The following is a 24,560-nucleotide window of genomic DNA, read 5'->3' on the forward strand; positions in this document are numbered from 1 at the left end:
AGGTTCCCTATGGTAAGGCAGACAGAGAGGGTGTGATACCTACCAGAAAGATGACCATGCTAAACCCATGGACACGGCTAGAGCTGCGGTCCATCATTTCAGATTTCCCTGATCCTAGGAAAGATCTGGCTCTGAGCCGGAAATTTGTAAGGGATCTGGGAAACTCTGATGAGCCCACCAACAAGGATTGGAGAATCATGTTGAGGGCCTGTCTCCCCACTCACATAGACATCCCGAAATTCATTCAGGATAGTGGATTGAAAGTGGACAAGGAGATAAATGATGAGATCAACCAGGAAAATATACGCCTGATTAACTTACAGTTGGGAGTATATTTTCCTGCGACAGTAGAATATAGCAGGATGTTTACCATCAAACAAAAGGATGGCGAATCTGCTGCTGATTATTTTGCGAAGGCCTTGCTAGCGGTATCAAGATACACTGGTGTCTCCGAGCCTAAGGACGACCCCCACCTGAGGGAAATGATTGTCTCTGTGCTGGTGGAAGGGCTTAGCGAAAACCTGAGAGCCAGAGTCCAAACTTCTTTTCCAAATTGGCGTGGAATGACAGTGGATGCCCTACGGGAATCTGCTGTAGACCACGACCGTAACATCAAGAAACGCAGAGAACTGCAAACTGACAAACTGATGATGGTTAGCATCCAAGCCCTTTCAAATGCCCCAAACAAAGTTGCATACCAACGAAACACCAGAGACACAGGCAGAAAGCCCATTATTTGCTACAACTGCAATAAGGAGGGACACATTGCAGCACAATGTAGGTCAGGAAACCCCAGGAGTTACAAAACACATAGGCGAGAATGGGAATCTCACCAAGGTGAGACACGGAGATACCCAGCCCCTAGACAATGGGAGGAGACAGACAGGTCACGCAACATGCCTCCTCCCCATCTGATGGCTGACACTGTGCTAAGGGCAACCCAGGTCAGACAATAGGAAACAGGTCATACCTGTATCCTACAGCCAGTTAGACTAACACAACACCTTAGAGAGGAACCTCAGGTGAAGGTTGATATAGCTGGAGTAAGGCAAACCTTTTTGGTTGATACAGGGGCGGCCAGATCTGTTCTCAACACTCCTCTTCACTTGGGTTTCACTAACAAATCAGTAGCAGCAATTGGGGTAACAGGAAAAATACAACATTACCCACTGACGAAACCAGCGGAGGTTACAATCGGGCCTCTGCATACCAAACACTCTTTCCTGTTGGCTGCAGCGGCCCCGACTAACCTCCTGGGTAGAGATTTACTATGTAAAATGGGATGTGTCATCTATTGCACTCCCGATGGGGTATTCCTAGACACTTCTTAAAATCTTACACAAGAAGTGCAAGATATGCTGGACAGTCCTCAGAGGCTAATGTTGTATTCCACTGTTGTAGAATCAAATCCATCTAGGGTAGCTGAAATTACAGCACAAATACCGAGTTCCCTTTGGACTAAAGATGGACAGGACGCTGGGCTAATGGCAAATGTAGCTCCAGTAGAAATCCACTTAAAAGAAGGCAGGATAGCCCCAAAAATACCGCAGTACCCTTTAAAACCTGAAGTTGAGCTAGGAGTATTCCCAGTGATCCAACGATTGCTCCAACAGGAAATCCTAGTTAGAACTTCCAGCACGGCCAATAGTCCCATCTTTCCTGTGAAAAAGAGCGGGGGGAGGGGCTACAGACTAGTGCAGGATTTAAGAGGGGTAAACAAAGTAGTTGAGAGCCAATTCCCCGTAGTGCCAAACCCAGCTGTCATCCTAATGCAAATCCCACCTCACTGTACTCATTTCACAGTCATTGATTTGTGTTCAGCGTTCTTCTCCGTCCCTTTGCACCCTGACAGCCAGTATCTGTTCGCCTTTACTTACAGAGGAGTACAGTATACCTGGACACGACTCCCCCAGGGATTCATAGACAGCCCCAGCATCTTCTCCCAGGCCTTGCATGATTGTTTACAATCCTTTCAACCCATGAGTGGTTCGATACTGATACAATATGTCGATGACTTGTTGCTGTGTTCTGAGTCACTGGAGTCATCAGTGGATGACACTAGACAGCTGCTGATGCATCTCTCAGAGACAGGACATAAAGTATCAAAGGATAAGCTGCAATTATGCCAGACCAGGGTTAAGTATCTGGGCCACTGTCTTACCCAAGGGCTGAGACACCTCACCGACGACAGAATCCAAGCGATTCAGAACATGGTACTGCCACAGACCCAGCATCAGATCCGTACGTTCCTAGGCATGTGTGGATACTGTCGCAATTGGATCCCAGGATTCTCTATTCTGGCATTACCACTACAAGAGATGGTTTCCTCAACTAAGCCAGATCGGGTCTCTCATACTGAGGAATCTGAGCTGGCTTTCGAGGAACTAAAGGTGAGCCTAACAAAGGCCCCATCACTGGGAATGCCAGATTATGGGAAACCCTTTGAACTGTACGGAACTGAATCAGGTGGGTGTGCGGCAGGAGTACTTGTACAAAAACATGGTGATGCCAACCGACCAATAGCGTACTACAGTGGCCAGCTGGACACAGTAGCACGCTCACTCCCAACTTGCTTACGAAGTGTGGCTGCAATAGCACAACTAGTAAGTAAGAGTGAGGACGTAGTGTTGGGACACGATTTAACTGTTCATGCTCCCCATGCTGTCTCTGCCCTACTAAATTCTGCCCAAACACGTCATGTGTCCTCAGCACGGTTCACTAAGTGGGAACTGGCGCTGATGGCCCCAGTAAATATTACCATCAAAAGATGCAACACACTAAACCCAGCCACATTCCTTCCTCATGTGCCCTCCAAGGCACAAAGGGTGGAGGGTGATGGGAATGTTGCTGAATATGGTAAAGCAGAGTTTAGTGAGGGTGAGGACAAACATGATTGCATGACCTACCTGAATCAGACCTTCACAGCACGTCCTGACATAAGCGACAGCCCATTAAGTGAGGTAGACATAACCTTATTCACAGATGGTAGCTGTCATAGACAGACGGACACGGGAGAGCTGTGCACAGGCTACGCAGTAGTCGATGGAGAAGGTATTGTGGAAGCTGAACCCTTGGGACCACCTCACTCAGCACAAGTAGCGGAACTGGTGGCACTGACCAGAGCATGTGAACTGGCCCAAGGAAAATCAGTCAACATATATACCGACTCCAGATATGCTTTCGGAGTAGTCCATGATTTTGGAGCCCTATGGCGCCTCCGAAATTTCATGACGGCGGCTGGCACACCAGTGGCGCATGCGACATATATTAGGAGACTTCTGGGAGCTATTCAGCTTCCAGACAGAGTGGCTGTTATCAAGTGCAAAGCTTGTGAGCATCAGAGAAAGACCCGGTGTCACTTGGTAACAGCCGCGCTGATGAGGCAGCGAAAAGGGCCGCATGCCCTGTAAATATTTTCACCCATCCTACCAACCTTTGTACACTGAACATGGTATCCACATCCAAACTGATAGACATGCAGAATTTGTGTTCCCCACAGGAAAGAGCAGTATGGAAGTCGAAGGGATGTGGCCAAGAGTCCACCGGACTTTGGAGAGATGGACACAGGAAACCAGTGGCCCCCAGGGCATACCTTCCTAGTCTAGCCGAGGCGGCCCATGGGCTGACACATCTTGGGAAGGAAGGTATGTGCAAGCTGGTAAAGGCCTACTGGTGTGCACCAGGGTTCGCTTCTCAAGCAGGTAGAGTGGCAATGTCATGCCTCACCTGTTTGAGGAAGAACGTTGGAAAAGCCATCCCAACAGAGCCATCCCACATCCCTCCTACAGAAGGCCCTTTCCAGGTTATACAAATCGACTTCATACAGTTACCACCCTGTAGAAATTTGAAATATGTATTAGTTTGTGTTGACATGTTTTCCAGCTGGGTGGAGGCTTTCCCCGCTGCCTCCAACACTGCTACATTTACAGCAAAGAAAATATGCCAGGAGTTTGTCTGTAGATATGGTATCCCAAAGGTCATTGAGAGTGACAGAGGCACTCATTTCACAGGAGAGGTCTTCCAAATCATGTGTAAACTCCTGGGGATTAATAGTAAACTTCATACTCCATATCGTCCCCAGGCGAGCGCCAAAGTTGAGAGAATGAATGGTACTATTAAGAACAAATTGGGTAAAGTTATGGCTGAAACAGGGTTGTTATGGCCAGAGGCACTGCCTATTGTGTTGTATAGCATTAGGACCACTCCCAGGACTCCGCTCAACTTGTCCCCCTTCGAGATATTGTTTGGTCGGCAGCCACACATCATGATAGACCCACAGGATGATCTCAAATGTAACAATGAGCTAACTGTACAGTATATCCTAAAGCTAAACAAACAGCTAAGGGAGCAACAAAAGCAGCTGAATTTACTGAACCCTGATATGCCTACCGAGAATTGTCATAATCTTAAACCAGGAGACTTTGTTATGATCCGAAATTTTTTACGCTCAGGTTGTTTGATAGACCGTTGGGAAGGACCGTACCAAGTTTTGTTGACCAGCACTACATCAATTAAAGTCGCAGAGAGAGAGACTTGGATACATTCGTCCCACTGCAAGAAAGCCAGTAACCCAGAATCCCAGTGTGCAGAGAGCGAAAGAGAAGAAGTGTCGCTAGAAGCATTGTTTCGGGAACACTGAGAAGCAGCCAAGGTCGAGCAACCTGAGCGAACAAAGGTCCAAGAGCAGAGCAAAATAAAAGTCCCCTGGTAGAGATGATGGAAGGACTCCAAGCAACAGGTTCACAGTTATGCATATATTTCTTTGTTTTCTTTCTGTGTTCTTTTCTTCATCCCAAGATACTCAGTGGCTGCCACATTCTAGAGCGATCGGAGCGGAGTTCTGACAGTGTAATAATGGACCCAGATATGGGTGAGGTAGAATCCCTAAACCAGCTTGACACTTTGCCCATGACAGGAGAAGGTAAAAGGTATGAGGGAAACGTAGTTCAAGGGCTATGTGATGAGTTATTGTCTGGTGAGTACTGTGTCTGTAGATATTGTCAACCTAAAATGGAAGAAGAATGCATCCAGCGATGTCAGTCGACAAGTAAGGCAACTACAGGCCGACATCCTTTGAGTGATTACCACTCACTAGTGGGTAAGGTCTTAAACCAAACAGAATGCTGGGTGTGTTCACAAGTGTTACATAAAAGGAGTAGTGTAGGCCTAGTCCCATACCCGCTTAATATTTCAGAGATAAGCGTATTAAATAAGGGGAGGCCATTGGATAAGAGATACCTGTATACCAGGTCCCCTAGTCTTAGATTACACCCATACCAAGTGGATAAATCCCTGGTATGTATGAACTTCTCGAGTTCCAGAGCGATTGGTACTTGGGAAGTGACATGGCATAACCAGACAATAACTTACTCCCAGCGTCCAGATGGAGAGCCTATTGATAAAGAATTGTTGTTAAAAATCCGAACCAGTGGGAGACACTATAAATATGTCTACACGGTGAAGAAAAGTAAAATGATGGCCGGCAGAGTATCAGCCGGCTACTGTAATGTAACCCTACAACCAGAAATCTGTGAGGAACAAGTCAGGGAACAGGGGACGGGGATGTTCTTATGGATAATGTGTGACAAGATCATGAAATACTCTGTCCCTTATTTTCTCCCTGACGATGTTTATTATATTTGTGGTAGGAGGGCGTACAAATGGCTCTCCATGAACTACGTTGGTATTTGTTATCTAGGCAGAGTGTTACCTGAAGTGATGACCCTCACACATGATGAGATGGTGAGCATACACAGAGGTATACCTCCTCCTTACACTCATACCCATTATGACCAAATCCATAAAAGGGATTTAACAATCAAGAAAGAACCCCTAGCTTCTGAAATGATACACGAGTCATTCGGTATCCAACTTCTCATTGCATTAGATATCACCCATACCGCCAGAGGAGTCATAAATTTTAAATATATACAAGCATTAGCCAGCTTGGTAGATAACATCACTGAGATTTATGATGACACCTTTAGATACACTGGGAAGGAGTTGCAAGCATATAAAAGAGAGCTAGTCCAACATCGGATGGTGCTGAACTATCTGATAGCTATGACGGGAGGATATTGTGTCACCCTCTCTACACAGTTTGGGGTGAAATGTTGTACATATATCACCAACAATACTGAAGACCCAGAAGAAATCATCGATCATCGGATGGATGAGATTCTTCAGCTTAAATGGGAATTTAGAAGGGAACATAATATCAGCCTGGCAGAAATAGGTAACAAAGTTAGTGAATGGACCTCCTGGTTGAATCCAATGCACTGGTTCTTTGGTTTAGGAGAATGGGCGCAAGGGATCATAGCTAGCATAGGAAAACTCCTTCTCTGTATCGGTGGTGCCATCATAGTCTTTGTGCTATTGTTCAAATGTTTAAAGGTGGTGACCCGGGGAAAGACAAAACGTACCGAAGTCATGAGTGTAAGAACGAGAGATACAGAGGAAGACCAGGGTTTGGTATATGACCCTAGAATCGAAACCACCTCCCTTTAAAGAAACCATATTTGTGAACGTGTATATGTTGTAACCACCCTTGTTTTTATTTTTATCCCAAAATTGTACATTATCCTTCGTGACCCTGAGTAGATTGTTCGATAAATGCGGCCCATCGTTTATCCGTGATCCTGGATCGGCCAAGAGCAGATGGTTTACTCCCCTTATATGTTTATTTCATGGATCCCAATTTCTATGTTAGGATTATGAATTTCTGTATTGTCGTGTAAAATGTTTTTTTTATGTAACAGTTTTATATTTACTGTTAAAGGGTGGACTATGGAAGTCGAGTTACACACACGCCATTTTAGGATAGTATGGCCGCCATTTTGGTTCGCAGAGTTGCGCAAATAAAGTTTCCATACCCGAGTATGTGTGACAAAGTGGACCAGAAGAGTAGCCATACTATCACACATAAATTCATAATAACATACTGACACTAAATAAAATATAGTTAAAGGTTTAGAACGCCACACATAGCTTAGTTAGCCCTGCATACATCTGTCTGTATCATGTTTAGTACCGTTCCGTTCCGTTTCTTATGCGTAGTATTCCGGTCAGTGCGAATATTTCGCAATATACACGGCTCGATAGTTATGGACATAATCCATATTCCAGGGACAGTTTCTGTTGAAAGTATGTAACAAAGGAATCTAGATGAAACCGGTTCTTATCACTGCTGACGCCGAAACCACCAAACAAAGGACTTTTAAAGTTCACTCCCCTGGACCTAGCCAAACCAGGTGTATCATCTTACCCCCCAATCACAGCTGACCTGGCATACGACCTCTGACCAATGAGAACGGCCTTTGACCTCCCCTTTCTGACCCTATAAGATAGGCGACCCAGAGCAGCCAAAGTCTCTTCGGCACATCTACCTTTCCCTGACTTACCACCGGACTATAGTTCATCCCTGAACGATAGTGAGCTCTGACCGGACTGCGCTTCGCATATTTGATGAGAACGGTAACGGTTGCATTAACGGTATTTATTCTTATTGTATTGATTGGCTGATTGTGTCTTGTATCTGTTTTCTTTCCCCCCTAGCAGAGTCTGTTTAGTATTCATTGTTAGTATATTGTATCACTTGTTATACCTGTTTATTCTTATTTCTGTAACCCCCTTTTGTCCATTAGGGACTTAAATACAACCTTTTTACGGAGTTCTTATCTCCTTATTTCTATACAGTGGTCGTGTCTGTTTATTCGCATAATAGCGATAAGGTATATTACGGACACTGTCCTTTAAGGTATATTCGCAGATTAGAGACAAAGTACTGCGAAGGAATCTCTGATTAAGGTATTGGTTCTTGGTATACATAATACAATAAAAGGTACGCTACGCTGCGCTACGCTTTGTACGCACGTAGTTAGGTATAAAGGGTACGTTGGTTGCAGACTTATTACGTAACCAGCGCTTTTCACTTATTGTCTCTCTGGTCATATTTTAATCGCCATTAACAAGTATTACATCCTTGGCTAGTGGAGCCTGGTAGTGGTTTAAAAGTATTGTGATTATACAACATTTGCAGATACTTTCACAGAGAAGCCGGCACGGATCTCACTGACCTGTGCAGGGCCCATAAAGAGGTTTCTCATGGACAAGCACAGGGCACACAGGGGAGAAATCATAAATCTTAGTAAATCTCTGAGGTTTATAATACTAAGCTCCCCCAAGTTCCTGTGACATCCACCATTACTAATTTCTGACTATTTCACATCAATCAAGATTTTTAGTAGATTTACCACAAAATATCTACAGGTCTGCAGTATATATGGAAGTAACTATATCCCCTTGGGATACATGTACTGAGATAATATTATATTAATATATATTATTATTATATTCACTGCAGATTCTGGAGCCATGTTTGTTATTAAACCTCTCACTGTATGTTTTCCATGTCTAGGTGGTATCTCCCTTAGCCAAAGGCTTATTCCACAGAGCCATTGCAGAGAGCGGAGTAGCCATCATGCCAGGATTAATTGCCAACTCTGACGAGGAAGTTATCTTTATCAGAAATGTAAGTAATTATCTGTCCTGTGATTGTTCTCCTAATGAGGGTACAATATTTCCTTCTCCATAGTCCTGGACTGTTTGTGTATTAGGCTGAGTGATATCATACATGTAATAGAGGCAGAAGTGTGATGTCACACAACATACATGCATTACAGGGTGTAGGCTATGTTATAGTGTGATGTCACACAACGTACATGTAATAGAGGCAGAAGCTATGCTATAAGGCGTCTATACATTTATTTGGCTTGAACCTTAACAAACACTTTAAGCTAGCTTAACTAATAATAACTCACGCTGACACAATAAAGACACGGACACCATAACGATTAGATTTAAAGGTCATATGTATTTATTATGTGGTATGACCCTTCTTCGTAAAGGGCTGGCAATAAGGCGCCACGGATGACCAGCTCTAGTCACATCAAAAATGGCGGCGACTTAAACGCCCCAACTGACTGATATTAACATGGGGACGACTGAGACGCTCCATCCGTCTAAGGCACAACCTAATGCTGGGAAGTCTCACCACCCCTTCTCTGGCTGGTGTGGACACTCCGCTGACGAAGTGCCCACTGCGCCCCCCCCCCGCAAAGGCAGGACACCCCGCCGTCTTTCCCGGGCGTAGTGCCTCCCAGCGCCCTCTCATGCCACAAGTGACCGCTGGACCTTGACGCCCTACCGCCAGGGGTGGATTTAGGGGCCGAGCCGCCCCTAGGAACAACATTTTTAGCAGCCCCCCCCCATTAGGTGTATGGTGTGATGACATCACACAAATTAGTCTGGACTGGACCCAGAGGAATGCCGGGGGTGAGAGGTACAGGGTAGTGTCGTGGGAGGCTGGTGTCCTGGCCTCACCACCTGTCCTCCTGGAACTATGTCCCACGACATCCTTCTCTTCCTTTTGTAGTAACTGATAAGTGCAGCTGGTGCTTACTGGATGGGTCCCAAGTATTTTGGCATGGCTAGCGGGTGGGACTATGCAGGATAATGGACGTATGTGCCCCCAACCTGCATAAATATGACACCAGAGGCGGAACAAGTGAGTTGTTGGCCCATGTGCAAAAATATGGATCGGGCCCCCCAAACAAACACAAAAAAAATGCAGTGTCGTTTTGTTTACTTCAAATGTAAAGTCCATTACACATTATGCTGCACATTCACACACCATAATGTCAAATACACATTCACACACAACGTAATGCCCATTCTACATTGTCACCCACCATAATGCCCATTACACATTATGCCGCACACCGTAATGCCCATTACACATTATGCCGCACACCGTAATGCCCATTACATATTATGCTGAACACTGTACTGCCCATTACACATTGTGTCACACACTGTGATGCCCATTACACCAGAGGCGGGCTTGGCAGGGGGGCAGGGGGCCATGTGCCCCTGGGCCGCTCAATCGTTTTCTGTGCAGGCCGCCATTGTTTTGAGGCTGCTGCTGCAGCAGCCAGGCTGACCAGTTTCCGACTGGTCTCCATAAACATGGCCGCCGGCCTCCTGCACTGAGGACATGTCTAGTGCAGGAGGCCACTACAGATTCTCTGTTTGTTCCACCTACTTCCTCATGCTGCAGCCTGCTGCTGCCTCACTTGTCTGGCATCAAGGTAAGGGACTGTACAGGCTGAGCAGCCTGTGGGGTTCATTATTATACAAGGGGGAGCAGCCTGTGGGGGTCCAGTTATTATTTTAAGGGGGAGCAGCCTGTGGGAACCCCTTATTATTAATATTATACAGGGGGAGCAGCCTGTTGTGCATACCTCCCAACAGTCCCGATTTTATCGGGACAGTCCCGATTGTCAGGGCCTGTCCCGCTGTCCCACCCGCGGGCGGCAGTGTCCCGCGGTGTGGGGGGGCTGTTGGGAGTCCCCCCTGTCAGCTGCTAAGCAGCGGGGAATAAACGCTGTGCGCATGTGCACAGCGTCTATTCCCGCAGCCAGGGGGCTGGGGGCATGGCTAGAGGCTCACAGAGCCTCTGGGTCATGCCCCCATAGCGGCAAAATGGGGGCATGGCCTCGCGGAAGAGCCGCGAGTATAGGCCACGCCCCCAAATTAGGCCACGCCCCCGAAAATTTCGGCGCACCTCCGGCGCGCAGCAGCAGCGTCCCGCCTGCTGAAGTGCCAAAGTTGGGAGGTATGGTTGTGTCCTGTTATTATAAAGGGGGAGCAGCCTGTGATGTATTTTTTTTATATGGGGGGAGCAGCCTGTGGGGGTCCCGTTATTATTATACAGGGGGAGCAGCCTGTGGGGGTCCCGTTATGATGATTATTATTATTATACAGGGGGAGCAGCCTGTGGGGTCATGTTACTATACAGGGGAGCAGCCTGTGGGGTCCTGTTATTGTTAGAAGACAGGGGGAGCAGCTTGTTGTTTCCTATTATAGAAGGGGAGCAGCCTGTGGTGTAATTTTATTATACAGGAGTAGCAGACGGTGGGGCTCCTATTATTATACAGGAGAATCAGCCTGTGGGGGTCCTATTATTATACAGGGGAGCAGCCTGTGGTGTCCTATTATTGTTTTTGGTACTTGTTTCCTAGCACGGCGCCCTTCGGGTCCCATCGCAGACCATTAGTTAAGGTATGCGATGGGACCCGATCAGACCCGATAATCGGGTTTTTTAGAGCTTCACATACCTGTACAATTTTAAAATCGCATCGCATTGTATGGCATACCATGCGATGCGACGCAATTAAACCTGATTTAACATTGTACAGGCACCCTGATGGCTGATTACAATGTTAAATGCACCCACACACCCGATTTTCAATTGTACACCCACCCTGATTGGTATTTATTATGTCAAATGGCCCCCATTGTTAACGCCACCCCACTATCAACGCCAACCCGAAGCATGGCAAGTGCAGCGGTACGTGTTCTCCGACCTTTTCATACCCCCACTATCCACGTCGTGGTGGAGTTAATTTTAGATAGTGTGGCGAGCGCACGCGGAATACATGTGAAGTAATCCGCGTGCGCTCGCCACGCTTTGGGCTCTATATAAAATCAACTCCACGCCGAAGTGGATAGTGGGGGTATAAAAAGGTCAGAGGACGCGTACCGCGGCCTAACGCAGGATCGCTGCACTCGCCACGCTTCGGGTTGCCGTTGATACTGGGGTGGCGTTAACAATGGGGGGGCATTTCACATAGTAATTACCCATCAGGGTTGGTGTAGAATTAAAAATCGGGTCTGGTGGGGCATTTAAAATAGTAATCAGCCATGGGTGGCTGTACAATGGGAAATCGGGTGTAATCAGGTCGCATCGCACCGATTTCATAGACCCGATGCCATAAGATTAAAATAGATGGCGCCGTGCTAGGAAACAAGTACCTTGTTTTTTTTTTAATACATGTTTTTAAACCGCAAAACCTAAATTTAACGATGCGCTGTTACTTATGGGCCAGTGCTCTGTACTTGCCCCCCAGGCTAAAAGTTGCCAGCCAGCCCCTGCATTACACATTATGCTACATGTAAGGCTCTGCAGTACTCCTGCATATAGTTATTGTTGCCATTAGTGCCCCTTACACAATGCCCCAGTAGTGTCCGTTACACACAATTCCATCAGTAGTGTCCCTTACAGGAATGCTCACATTTTTGCAGCAGGGCATAAGGTATCCGTTCTCTGCCACTGTTGCTGCTGAAGATGGGAGGGTGCAGTGCTGCCATTGGGTCCTTGTCTATGCTGGTGCCACTGCTCTGCTGGCAGCGGGGAGCTTCCAGTTGCTGCTGGTCTGCGGCTCTGTGCAGAGTCGGGAGATGAGACTTTCCTGCTCAGAGCTGCTGCCAGCTAGAGGGTGGCTCAGCAGGGACAAGGAGAGAAGCCGCAGCTTAATGGCAAGCCTCGGCGGGGACAGGAGAGAGAGGAGCCGCAGCATCATGAAAGTGTGAGGATGGAGGAGAGGAGAGTTAGCTTCCGGGTGGAGGTGGGACCTGGGACGGAGGCACCGGGCGGAGCTTCACATGCCAGAGGGAGGATGGAGCTTCTAGGCAGGGCGGACACGCCATGCTGGGTCTCTTCCTTCTGCAGCCACGCTGGTCACCTCCGCCAGCAGCAGCGCCAGTCCCCTGCTAACACCGGCATTGGGTACCCTCCTACTGCATCATTGCTGAGATGCTCTCACAGCCACGCAAGGTCTCCATCTCCCTCAGCAGTGGCAGTAGTCATCCTCCGGCAGCAGCAGCGCTTTGCCCACTGCTACCGCCTGCCACGCAGGTTCACACTATTTAAAAAAAAAAATTGTAAAAAAAAAAAAAAATCAAGAGGGTGACTGACAGCTGCCGCCCGTACTAGGTGCCGCGCCCTAGGCCCGTGCCTCACGGGCCTAGTGACAAATCCGGCCCTGCCTACCGCCCCAGTTCTGGAAATGGTAAATGTACCAAAGAATGGACTATAAATTGAGATGCCCAAGGCAAGGGAGGGTGGGTGGGGCTGAAAGACTTCTGCAAGAGGAAGTATTTCCTGTAAGGACCTGCCTCAATACCCCTCTCCTAAGCTCACGCCCCTAAGCTCTCCCATAGGCTAACCACAAAACTGAAACTAACTTTAGCCAACTAGCAGTCATTAACTCTTTCCTGCCAATCCAAAAATTGTAAGCCTCTTAAGTATGCTCTGGCTTAGGCAGCCCTTGCTTAATCTAGTATGATGTCACACAACGTACATCATTACAGGGTGGAGGCTATGCTATAGTGTGATGTCACACTATGTACATGTAAGAGAGGCGGAGGCTATGTTATAGTGTGATGTCACACAACGTACATGTAATAGAGACGGAGGCTATGTCATAGTGTGATGTCACACAACGTACATGTAATAGAGATGGAGGCTATGTCATAGTGTGATGTTACACAACGTACATGTAATAGAGGCGGAGGCTATGTTATAGTGTGATGTCACACAACGTACATGTAATAGAGACGGAGGCTATGTTATAGTGTAATGTCACACAAAGTACATGTAATAGAGGTGGACGCTATGCTATAATGTGATGTCACACAATGTACATGTAATAGAGGCTGAGGCTATGCTATAGTGTGATGTCACACAACGTACATGTATTAGAGGTGGAGGCTATGCTATAGTGTGATGTCACACAATATACATGTAATAGAGGCGGAGGCTATGCTATAGTGTGATGTCAGACAATGCACATGTAATAGAAGCGGAGGCTATTCTATAGTGTCATGTCACGCAACGTACATGCAATAGAGGCTGAGGCTATGTTATAGTATGATGTTACACAATGTACATGTAATAGAGGCGGAGGCTATGCTATAGTGTGATGTCACACAACGTACATGTAATAGAGACGGAGGCTATTCTATAGTGTGATGTCAGATCATCTTTATTGGCCAGGTATACTTGCGTATGCTTGGAATTTTTTGTGGTAACAGTGCAGCATCAATCAGAGAACACAAAGGGGGTGGGAAGAGAGGCATAAACATACATCACATACATTTCACATGTATCTAGAAAAGTTTGAGTTAGTATTTAGTATTTGGTATGTTCAATACGGTTTAGTTGGTGGACAGCTATTTGGAAGAAGCCTTTTGGAGTTCTTGTCGTCTTTGCTGGGATGGACCTAAAACGTCTGCCTGACGGAAGGGGTTCAAACAGGTTGTGGCCAGGGTGTAGCTTGTCCGCCAAGATCTTTCCTGCACACTTATTGACCCTGGCTAGGTATAGTTCTTGGACAGTGGGGAGCTCCGCCCCAATGATCTTTTCTGCCATCCTCACCACTCTTTGCAACCTTCGTCTGTCATTCTCGTTTGCTCCTCCGAACCAGATTGTGATTGAGGAGCAAAGGACAGACTCTACTATGGCAGTGTAAAAGATGAGCAGCAGCTCCTGTGGGATGTTGAATTTCTTGAGTTGCCTCAGGAAGAACAACCGCTGCTGAGCCTTCTTGACAGTTGTAATGATGTTGGGACCCCATTTGAGGTCGCAGGAAATCTTTGTTCCTAGGAATTTGAAGGAGTCGACCCTCGACACTACTCTGTCAGATATTATGAGTGGGTGCATGGCATTTGGTTTCCTTCTGAAGTCCACCACCATCTCTACCGTTTTGAGGGGGTTGAGGTCAAGGTTGTTTCCGCTACACCATTTAGTTAGCCGATCCACCTCCCGTCTGTATGCCGACTCGTTTCCATCCATGATTAGGCCGATAACCGTTGTGTCGTCTGCAAATTTTATAATTTTTACTGACTGTTCTGCTGAGGTGCAGTCGTTTGTGTAGAGGAAGAAGAGCAGGGGGGAGAGGACACATCCTTGAGGGGCACCGGTGCTAATTGTGCATGTGTTTGAAATGAATGCGCCTGCTTTCACCGCCTGTTTCCTACATGTAATAGAGGCGGAGGCTATGTTATAGTGTGATGTCACACAACGTACATGTACAGTAATACAGGGTGGAGGCTATGTTATAGTGTGATATCACACAACGTACATGTAATAGAGACAGAGGCTATGTTATTCCATTAGGGGAATGGAGAATCTAAGCTATGAGGAAAGATTAAACTATTTGGGACTATTTACACTAGAGAAAAGACGTTTAAGGGGGGATGTGCTCAACATGTATAAATATATTAGGGGCCAATATAAGGAACTGTCAAACACCCTTTTTTCTACTAGAAAGGATTCTAGGATGCGAGGGCACGAGTTTAGATTAGAAGAAAAAAGATTTTGTTCATCTAGAAGAAAACATTTCTTTACAGTCAGAGCAGTCAAACTTTGGAACTCTCTTCCTGGAGAAGTGGTGTCGGCAGACACTATAAATACGTTTAAAATAAGGTTAGATAAACATTTAATGGTTAAAAATATCCATGGGTACGAATAAGTAACCTAATCTGTCTTTAAAATATCAGAACATACTATACAACAAGGGACAAGCTACTATAAACATAGGTTGAACTAGATGGACGCAAGTCTTTATTCAGCCTCACCTACTATGTAACTATATACTGTGACGTCCCACAACATACATGTAATAGAGGAGGAGGCTATGTTATAGTGTGATGTTACACAACGTACATGTAATAGAGGCGGAGGCTATGTCACACAACGTACATGTAATAGAGGAGGAGGCTATGCTATAGTGTGATGTCACACAACGTACATGTAATAGAGGAGGAGGCTATGCTATAGTGTGATGTCACACAACATACATGTAATACAGGGTGGAGGTTATGTTATACTGTGATGTCACACAATGTACACGTAATACAGGGTGGAGGCTATGTTATACTGTGATGTCACACAAACGTACATGTAATGGAGGCGGAGGCTATACTATAGTGTGATGTCACACAACGTACATGTAATAGAGGAGGAGCCCATGCTATAGTGTGATGTCACACAACATACATGTAATAGAGGCAGAGGTTATGTTATACTGTGAAGTCACACAACGTACATGTAATAGAGACAGAGGCTATGTTATACTGTGACGTCACACAATGTACATGTAATAGAGGCGGATGCTATGCTATAGTGTGATGTCACACAATGCACATCTAATAGAGGTGGAGGCTATGCTATAGTGTGATGTCACACAACATACATGTACTAGAGGCGGAGGTTATGTTATACTGTGATGTCACACAACGTACATGTAATAGAGGCTGCGGCTATGTTATAGTGTGATGTCACACAATGCACATCTAATAGAGGTGGAGGCTATGCTATAGGGTGATGTCACACAACACACATGTACTATTGGCGTAGGTTATGTGATACTGTTTCACACAACGTACATGTAATACAGGGTGGAGGCTATGTTATACTGTTCTGTCACACAACATACATGTAATAGAGGCTGAGGCTATGTTATAGTGTGATGTCACACAACGTACATGTAATAGAGACAGAGGTTATGTTATACGGTACTTGTGTATTATCAGGGCGCCCAAGATTTCCATCGTACAACATAGTTTTGGTCGCATCGCATGCGATCCGATTGCATGCGATTGCATGCGATGCGATTGTACCCGATTTTTTATTGTACAGGCACCCTGATGGGTGATTACTATGTTAATTGCACCCCCATTGTTAACACCACCCCCACTATCAACGGCAACCCGAAGCATGGCGAACGCAGCGAGCCCGTGAGGGGCGGCGGTACGCGTCCTCCGGCCTTTTCATACCCCCACTATCCACGTCGGCGTGGAGTTGATGTTAGATAGTGTGGTGAGCGCAGCGAGCCACCATGACCGAAGCGTGGCGAGCGCACGCAGATTACATCACATGTTATCCGCATCCGCTCGCCACGCTTCAGGCTCGGTGGCTCGCTGCGCTCGCCACACTATCTAAAATCAGCCCCACGCCGACGTGGATAGTGAGGGTATGAAAAGGTCGGAGGACGCGTACCGCCGCCCCTTGCGGGCTCGCTGCGCTCGCCACACTTCGGGTGGTCGTTGATAGTGGGGTTGGCGTTAACAATGGGGGTGCATTTAACATAGTAATCACCCATCAGGGTGCTTGTACAATTTAATATCGCATCGCATGCATCTAATGGCATGCGATGCAATATTTTATCGTACAGTGTGGGTCTGTGGGCCCGGAAATCGGGTCCCATCGCATGCCTTAATTAGTGGTATGCGATGTGATGCGATGGGCGCCCTGATAATACACAAGTACCTGTTATACTATGATGTCACACTACGTACATGTAATAGAGGCGGAGGCTATGTTATAGTGTGATGTCACACAATTTACATGTAATAGAGGCTGAGGCTATGCTATGGTGTCACTATACTGTATTTATGCTAATTATCCTGTGCCATAGAACACAAATCCATAGCTCCAACAGCTTAATGGGGCATGCAACCACAGGATATAATGATGCCTGAGCGGGTGCCCGGGCTGGATGCTGACATGGGTTTGCCTTGTAAATGATTGACAGATCCCGCATGGACGCTATTACATCTGACCCCTTGGTCACTGTCTCCCATCTGTACTGTTACTTTTGCAGATCATTGTAAATGTGACCGGCTGCGATCAGAACACGTTGCGGGACTGTCTCATGACAAAGACCGAAGAAGAGCTCATCACTATAGCTTCTATGCTGGTACTGTACACGTCATCATATTGTCCTGCATCATGCTGGGCAGACTGGGAATGTGGCAGCTATAGTGGTATCACCCTACATATCGCACATAGAACATAGAGGAAGACTGTATATGTTACCAGTGGCTTTATAGAAGACATAGTTCAGATCCAGAAGCGATCCTGCCAGTGAGGCCACCAGAGGCTGAGACAGGAACGCATGGGAAGGGGACATGTTGGGCCATGTGTAAGAGGAAAGCTCCGGAGTGGAGCATTGTGTACCTCGTGGAAGGGGACATGTTGGAGGGTGTGTACCGGGGAAGATACAGAGCATTATGTACCTCGTGGAAGGGGACATGTTGGAGGGTGTGTATGGGGGAAGACGCAGAGCATTGTGTACATTGTGGAAGGGGACAAGTTGGAGAGTGTGTATGTGGGAAGCCCAGGAGTGGAGCAGTGTGTACCTGGTGGAAGGGGTCAAGTTGGAGGGTGTGTACATGGGAAGCCCAGCAGCCAGGAGCGGAGCACTGTGTTACTGGTGAAAGGGGACATGTCGGAGGGTCTGTACATAGGTACTGATTTCTGGACTAAATAAAATAGCAAAAAAAGCAGCGCTAAGGTTGTCAATTAAATTAATGAAATTATTTATTTCAATACTAAATATAAAAATAAATTATAAACCACATAATTTTAAAAACAATAAATGAATGATTATTGAACCCAATGGTTATAGTCACTGGTGATGGATATTTTGACCTGCACTGATCCAAAATGTGGGATGGAGTCCTTATTAGCCACTTTCTGGTATCCTGATAGAGTTGAAATGGACTCAACCGAAGGCACAAGGTGTAATAAGTCAACTCGGGAGTCCTCACTGCTTCGAGTGGTCAGGTGTCCGATCAGATTTGTAAGCAGGTGATGGTTGTCCTTTGGTGTAGAACAGGCATTCCCAACCACGGTCCTCAAGGCACACCAACAGTGCAGGTTTTAGTGATATCCAGGCTTCAGCACAGATGGTTTAATCAGAATCCATCAGATACTAATTAAGTCACCTGTGCTCAAGCCTGGATATTTACAAAACCTGCACTGTTGGTGTGCCTTGAGGACCGTGGTTGGGAAAGCCTGGTGTAGAAGAATAGTCTTTGTGCCAATGGGTCCAAATAGCAACAGGCCCAATGCGTTTCGCAGTACTACTGACTGACTTGATAAAGCAGTCAGTAGTACTGCAAAACGCGTTGGTGTCTGTTGCTATTTGGACCCATTGGCTCAAAGACTATTCTTCTACACCAAAGGACAACCATCACCTGCTTACAAATCTGATCGGACACTGTTCGTTTTTTTTGAGGTCCCTTGCCCTAATGGACATGGACACCTGACCACTCGCAGCAGTAAGGACTCCCGAGTTGGCTAATTACACCTTGTGCCTTCGGTTGAGTCCATTTCAACTCTATCAGGATACCCTAAAGTGGCTAATAAGGACTCCATCCCACATTTTGGATCAGTGCAGGTCAAAATATCCATCACCTGTGACTATAACCATTGGGTCCAATAATCATTCATTTATTGTTTTTAAAATTATGTGGTTTATAATTTATTTTAATATTTAGTATTGAAATAAATAATTTCATTGATTTAATTGACAACAATAGCGCTGCTTTTTTTGCTATTTTATTTACCTTAATCTTTTAGGGAGCTGACTACTCCCATAAGCAGCAGCTTTGGGACAGCCACTCACGGTAAGCGCTCTATACTAACCATCGGTTAGTACTTTTCCACTGATTTCTGGACTGTCTGGGACAGCCTATATTGTGTTCCTGACTTTATCTCTCTGTACAGGAGTTCCTGCTCTTGCCGGGATGTATAGACGGGACTTTCTTACCTAAGGCTGCAGAGCAGATTATGGCTGATAAGGAGAGCAACAGAGTCCCGTTTCTAACTGGTGTCACGGATCAAGAATTCGGCTGGCTCATTCCAATGGTAAGATGCGATGTATGGGGGAAATTCTCTAAGGTGTGAGTTGTATTTCACATGGGATGTTGCTATGGGCAACCAATCAGATACTATCTATTATCTTCTAGAAGGTGCTATATGATCACTGCAAATTAGCAGGATAATGCCTGAATAGATGCTCTGCCAGTGGAGGCCATAGCCAGAGGGGCAGACACTCAACATTGGGGTGGCAGGGTGACACCCGTGGTACAGTGATGCATAGGTAACATTTGTGATACTGTTTGTGCTTTGTTACCAGTCCATGAATGTCAGTGGACTTACAGAAGGAATGGACAGAGAAACTGCCCACGAAGTGCTCCGGAGCAAACCCCTGCTGGTAAGTTCTGTGCAGCCTGGGTCCGACGTTTTGGTGTTCCGAGGTAATTGGCGGAGGGCTTAGTGTGCTGTGCGTAGGGAAATTTTATGACTGCGGCAGAGCAGGCACTGGGTACGCTGCTGGATGAACCATGTGGCCAGGATTGTCAGGCTGTAATGTATCTGAATATATTTCAGGGTGCTTGGACTGGTTTTATTTCCCTGATTCTGGATGAGTACCTGGGGGACATGACCGATCGCGCCGAAATACGCAACAGTTTCCTGGATTTGTGCGGAGATTTCATTTTTGTAATGCCGGCGCTGAAGGCTGCTAATTATCACAGAGGTAAGAGGCCACCAATGGTCAGCATTATCCTCATGCGAATTTCTAGCATACATATACGGTGTCATTCCTTTTCCTAATCTTAATATTTCCTATATTGCATCGCTGATTAAGCTGTGCCGACTCCTGACTCACTAGCATTGGAAACGGAGGAAAGACGCATCGTATTACATCCTAGAACAAGAGTGCAAGAAAAAAATCTTTCAATCAGCTTTATCTAAAATTCTGCTCACCTAGGAGAGCTGTGTATGGGCTGTGGTATCTCCCATACCTTCTTCCTCCAGATGCAGGACAGGAGAGCTGGAAGCTATAGAGGAAGCCAGGCGAGGAGAGAGCTGTGGATGGGCTGTGGTATCTCCCATACTGTCACAAGGGGTGGATTTGATGGTGTTGTGCGGAGTTCAGGAAGAGATGAGTGACCAGCACAAGATATGTTAAAACGAACAGGTTTAATGAATGAACTCCTAAAAGGGATAACATAACCAGCATCAATACTTCTTAAATTAGATTATAATAATAGAAGACAAGTCTCTGATATAATTAGCTGGAAGAACAAAAGAAGGCCGTCTTTTGCATAATACAAGATAACTTAGGCAGGCAAGTCTTGCGTACTTTTAGAAGACAAGATGAGGATTGGACGGCTTGGGATTTGTAGAATAAGGAGACGATGTACCTGAAGATTGAAGATTGGAATCCTGGATTTGTAGAATAACGTTGAAGAATTTGCTGAAGACAAGAATGAAGAATCCGGAACCGGAATCCGATCCGGAGGGTATTGTGATGATTGGGAGGAGATACAGAAGAGAAGGCTAGTGGAGAGTGAGGCACACCTGAGGCAGCATTGATGGGATCAGAGGCCAGCAGGGACAACCAGCTGGAGAGTGCAGTGTGCATAGGCACTAGGATAGCCAGGATTCCCCAGATGCAAGCAGGCTGAAGGAACAATTTGTACTGACTCAGATTGACCTAGGCAGATCCCCTTTATAGCAAGGGAAGGGCTGCCATTGGTTGTCTGGTCAGAATGGGAGGAAAAGCCCTGACCTGGCCAATCACCGCTTTGCCCTCAAGCAAAATGGAGGTGCCAGTCTCCGGGGGCCGGCATCCTGTCAGCCAGACTGCCGCGTCTCTGTTTGAATCCATGCTGCCGCTCACAGCCACTCAGCACTGCCACTGCCTGCCAAACCAGGACCCCAGCGGACACATGCCACCTGTCGGCAAGCACGGACGGGTGAGTACTGTGCCCGTCGTGTTACGCCACGGCGGCGTGTGACAGTACCCCCTCCTTTCTGAGTGGCCCCTGGACACTTACGAGTCTTATGAGGATTCCTTGAAAGAATGAAGTAACCAGCTTTGGAGCATGCAAATCTCTCTCCTCTACCCAGGAGTTCTCCTCAGGACCATAACCGGACCACTCCACTAAAAATGTAAGACTAGAGTTCAGATGGCGACAATCTAGAATCCTTTTAACCTCGAATTCAGCATTCGCCCTTGCCTTGACCAGATTAGGTTTGGGAATCTCCGACTTTTTTAAGAGACTGCACGTCTCTTCCTATCAGTGGATCTCTTGTAATGAATTGAAGCCTTGGGAAAAGAATCATGCACTCTAGACCAAATTTTGGAGAAGCGATAAAGAGAAGATGTCACAGCAGGTACTTCGACATGAGGTAGAGTTGTGAAATCTGGAAATAGAGTATGTTTCCCATAAACAGTGAAGAAGGGAGTAGCACCCGAGGAAGAATAAGAGTTGTTATGAGCAGGGACGTGCAGTGAGGTAAATGGATGAGGTGTCCCTGGCAAGTACCAGAGCCAGATTTGCACACAATATATGAGCCATGGGGTACATGTGGGCATTATACACAAGTGCAGCAGTATATACTGCTGGAGATTTGCTGAGTTTTAAAAAAAAATGTGCAGAAAAGGTAGCCAGTTGAGGCACTGCCTCACCTGCCATAGACTTTTTACTCCAGAGTTTTCACTATAAAAATTATTAGAATAATAAAAATAAGATTTTTTATATAGATTCTTTGTATTTTTGACATACTTTATAAACTCAAAACTCTGGCGTATACGTTAGTATGACAACAAAGGCTGTAAGGCTGTGCCTCACCTGCCTCATCCCACCGCACGCCACTGGTTATGAGCATATTCTGTCCAAGGTAGCAGTTCCAGCCAATCGTCCTGTGAGGATACAAAAAGACGGATGAAGGCCTCAAGGTCTTGGTTTACCCGTTCAGTTTGTCCATTGGTTTGAGGAGGATATGCGATGGAAAACTTTTAAACGTTTAATTTGGACTGCAGAACATAGAGCCCTCCTGAATCTGGCAACAAACTGTACCCCACGATCAGAGACAATTTCCTTTGGAAGGCCATGTAACTTGAAGATAGTTTTGATGAAGAGCTGTGCAAGAGCTGGAGCTGAAGGAAGAGATTTCAATGGGAAGAAATGAGCCATTTTGGAAAACCAACTACGACCCAGCTGACAATGTCCTTTAGACGGGGGTAATTCGGAGATGAAATCCATGGATAAATGAGTCCATGGTTCCGTGGGTACCGGAAGTGGAAGAAGTGTTCCTGAGGGAGAAGAACTAGGTGTTTTGTGTTGGGCACATTTGACACAATAGGAGACGAAGTTAGTTACATCAGCTCAGATTGAAGGCCTCTAATAGGAACGTAGAAGAAATGTCAGAGTCTTTTGAATTCTGGAGTGACCAATGAAGCGAGAAGAGTGAGCCCAGTTAGTATCTTTTTCTGAAGATTCTATGGCACGAATGTCTTACCAGGGGATTGTACAGGATGGGCAGACACTTGAACGAAGACATCAGTGTTGAGGATGGTTTGAGGAGCGAGTTGTTGTTCACTGGAGATGTCGAATGATCGAGACAATGCGTCTGCTTTCCCGTTTAAGGTACCTGGACGATCCTTAATCTGAAAATCAAAATGTTCAAAGAACATCGCCCATCAGGCTTGACAAGATGTGAGACATTGAACATTATGAAGGAAGGAAAGATTCTTGTGATCCTAGTAGACAGTAATTTTATGATGGGCACCTTCGAGTAAATATCGCCACTCCTCAAAGGCCAATTTGACTGGTAATAATTCTTGTTCTCCGATAGGATAATTTTTCTCTGCAGGCAGCAGTTTTTTAGAGAAGTACGCACAAGGATGGAGTTCTTGGTCCTCACCACGCTGTGAGAGAATGGCCCCTACCCCTCCGGAAGAAGCATCCACTTTGAGCACAAAAGGTTTGGTGGCATCCGGCTGCAGAAGAATGGGGGCAGAAACAAAGGCTTGCTTTAGTTGTTGAAATGCACTGACTACCTCAGGTGGCCAATGAGCTGGATCTGCTCCTTTCTGGGTGAGAGCTGTAAGTGGTGCTGCTATGGTGGAGAAGTTTTGGATGAATCATCTGTAGTAGTTTGAAAAGCCTAGGAAGTGCTGGATTCCTTTGAGAGTGCTGTCCAATCAACCATGGCTTTTACCTTCCCATGATTCATTTCCAAGCTGGTACTAGAAAGAACATGTCCAAGAAATAGGATTGAAGGAACTTTGAATACACATTTTTCAAGTTTGCAGAATAGTTGATTCTGTCTGAGTTGATGTAGAACCTCTCTCACCGTTCTCCTATGATGAAGCAGGTTGGGCGAAAAGATAAGGATGTCATCTAAATAGACCACCACGGATTAATACAGTATGTCATTAACAATTTGCTGAAATATGGCAGGAGCATTACAGAGGCCAAAGGGCATTACTAAGTACTCATAATGTCCATCGCGAGTATTAAAGGCCATTTTCCACTCATCCCCTTGTCGGATACGTATCAAGTTATAGGCACCTCATAGATTGAATTTAGTAAACACGGTAGCCTCCTTGACCTTGTCGAATAACTCAGTGATGAGTGGAAGAGGATACAGATTTTTTTTATTTTTATTGTGATGTCAGACCTCGGTAGTCTATACATGGTCTTAAAGATCCATCTTTTTTCTTGACAAAAAAGAAGCCTGCTCCCGCTAGTGATGTGGATGGCCTGATGAAACCTTTTTGTAAATTCTCCTGAATATAGTCAGACATGGCCTTGGTCTCTGGGAGAGTCAGAGGGTAGATATGACCTCTGGGCGGAGTTTTCCCGGGAGTAAACTCGATGGGGAAGTCCCACTGCCAATGAGGAGGAAGAGTATCGGCACCGCATTTTGCTGAAGACATCAGAGAATAGGCTATACTGAGGAGGTAAAGAAGACAAAGAGGATGATGAAGAGGAGGAAGAGGAAGAAGAAGCAGAAGAAGATGAGGATGAAGAGGAGGAAGAATAAACTTGCTGCAAAGGTATTGTTCGAC

At 46.0% G+C, this 24,560-nt stretch overlaps 1 protein-coding gene across 1 annotated transcript in view; it reads left to right on the top strand.

Moving 5' to 3' along the window:
* Nucleotides 1–24,560, top strand: part of LOC146046331 (pyrethroid hydrolase Ces2e-like) — a 111,143-nt gene that overhangs the window by 21,005 nt on the left and 65,578 nt on the right. Inside the window, 5 exon segments of the mRNA XM_083165590.1 lie at nucleotides 8,417–8,530; nucleotides 17,508–17,603; nucleotides 19,418–19,558; nucleotides 19,830–19,907; nucleotides 20,084–20,231. Coding sequence (XP_083021716.1) covers nucleotides 8,417–8,530; nucleotides 17,508–17,603; nucleotides 19,418–19,558; nucleotides 19,830–19,907; nucleotides 20,084–20,231 — 577 coding nt within the window.

Source organism: Crinia signifera, chromosome 11 (assembly GCF_055691185.1).
Source record: "Crinia signifera chromosome 11, ASM5569118v1, whole genome shotgun sequence".
Lineage (NCBI taxonomy): Eukaryota > Metazoa > Chordata > Amphibia > Anura > Myobatrachidae > Crinia > Crinia signifera.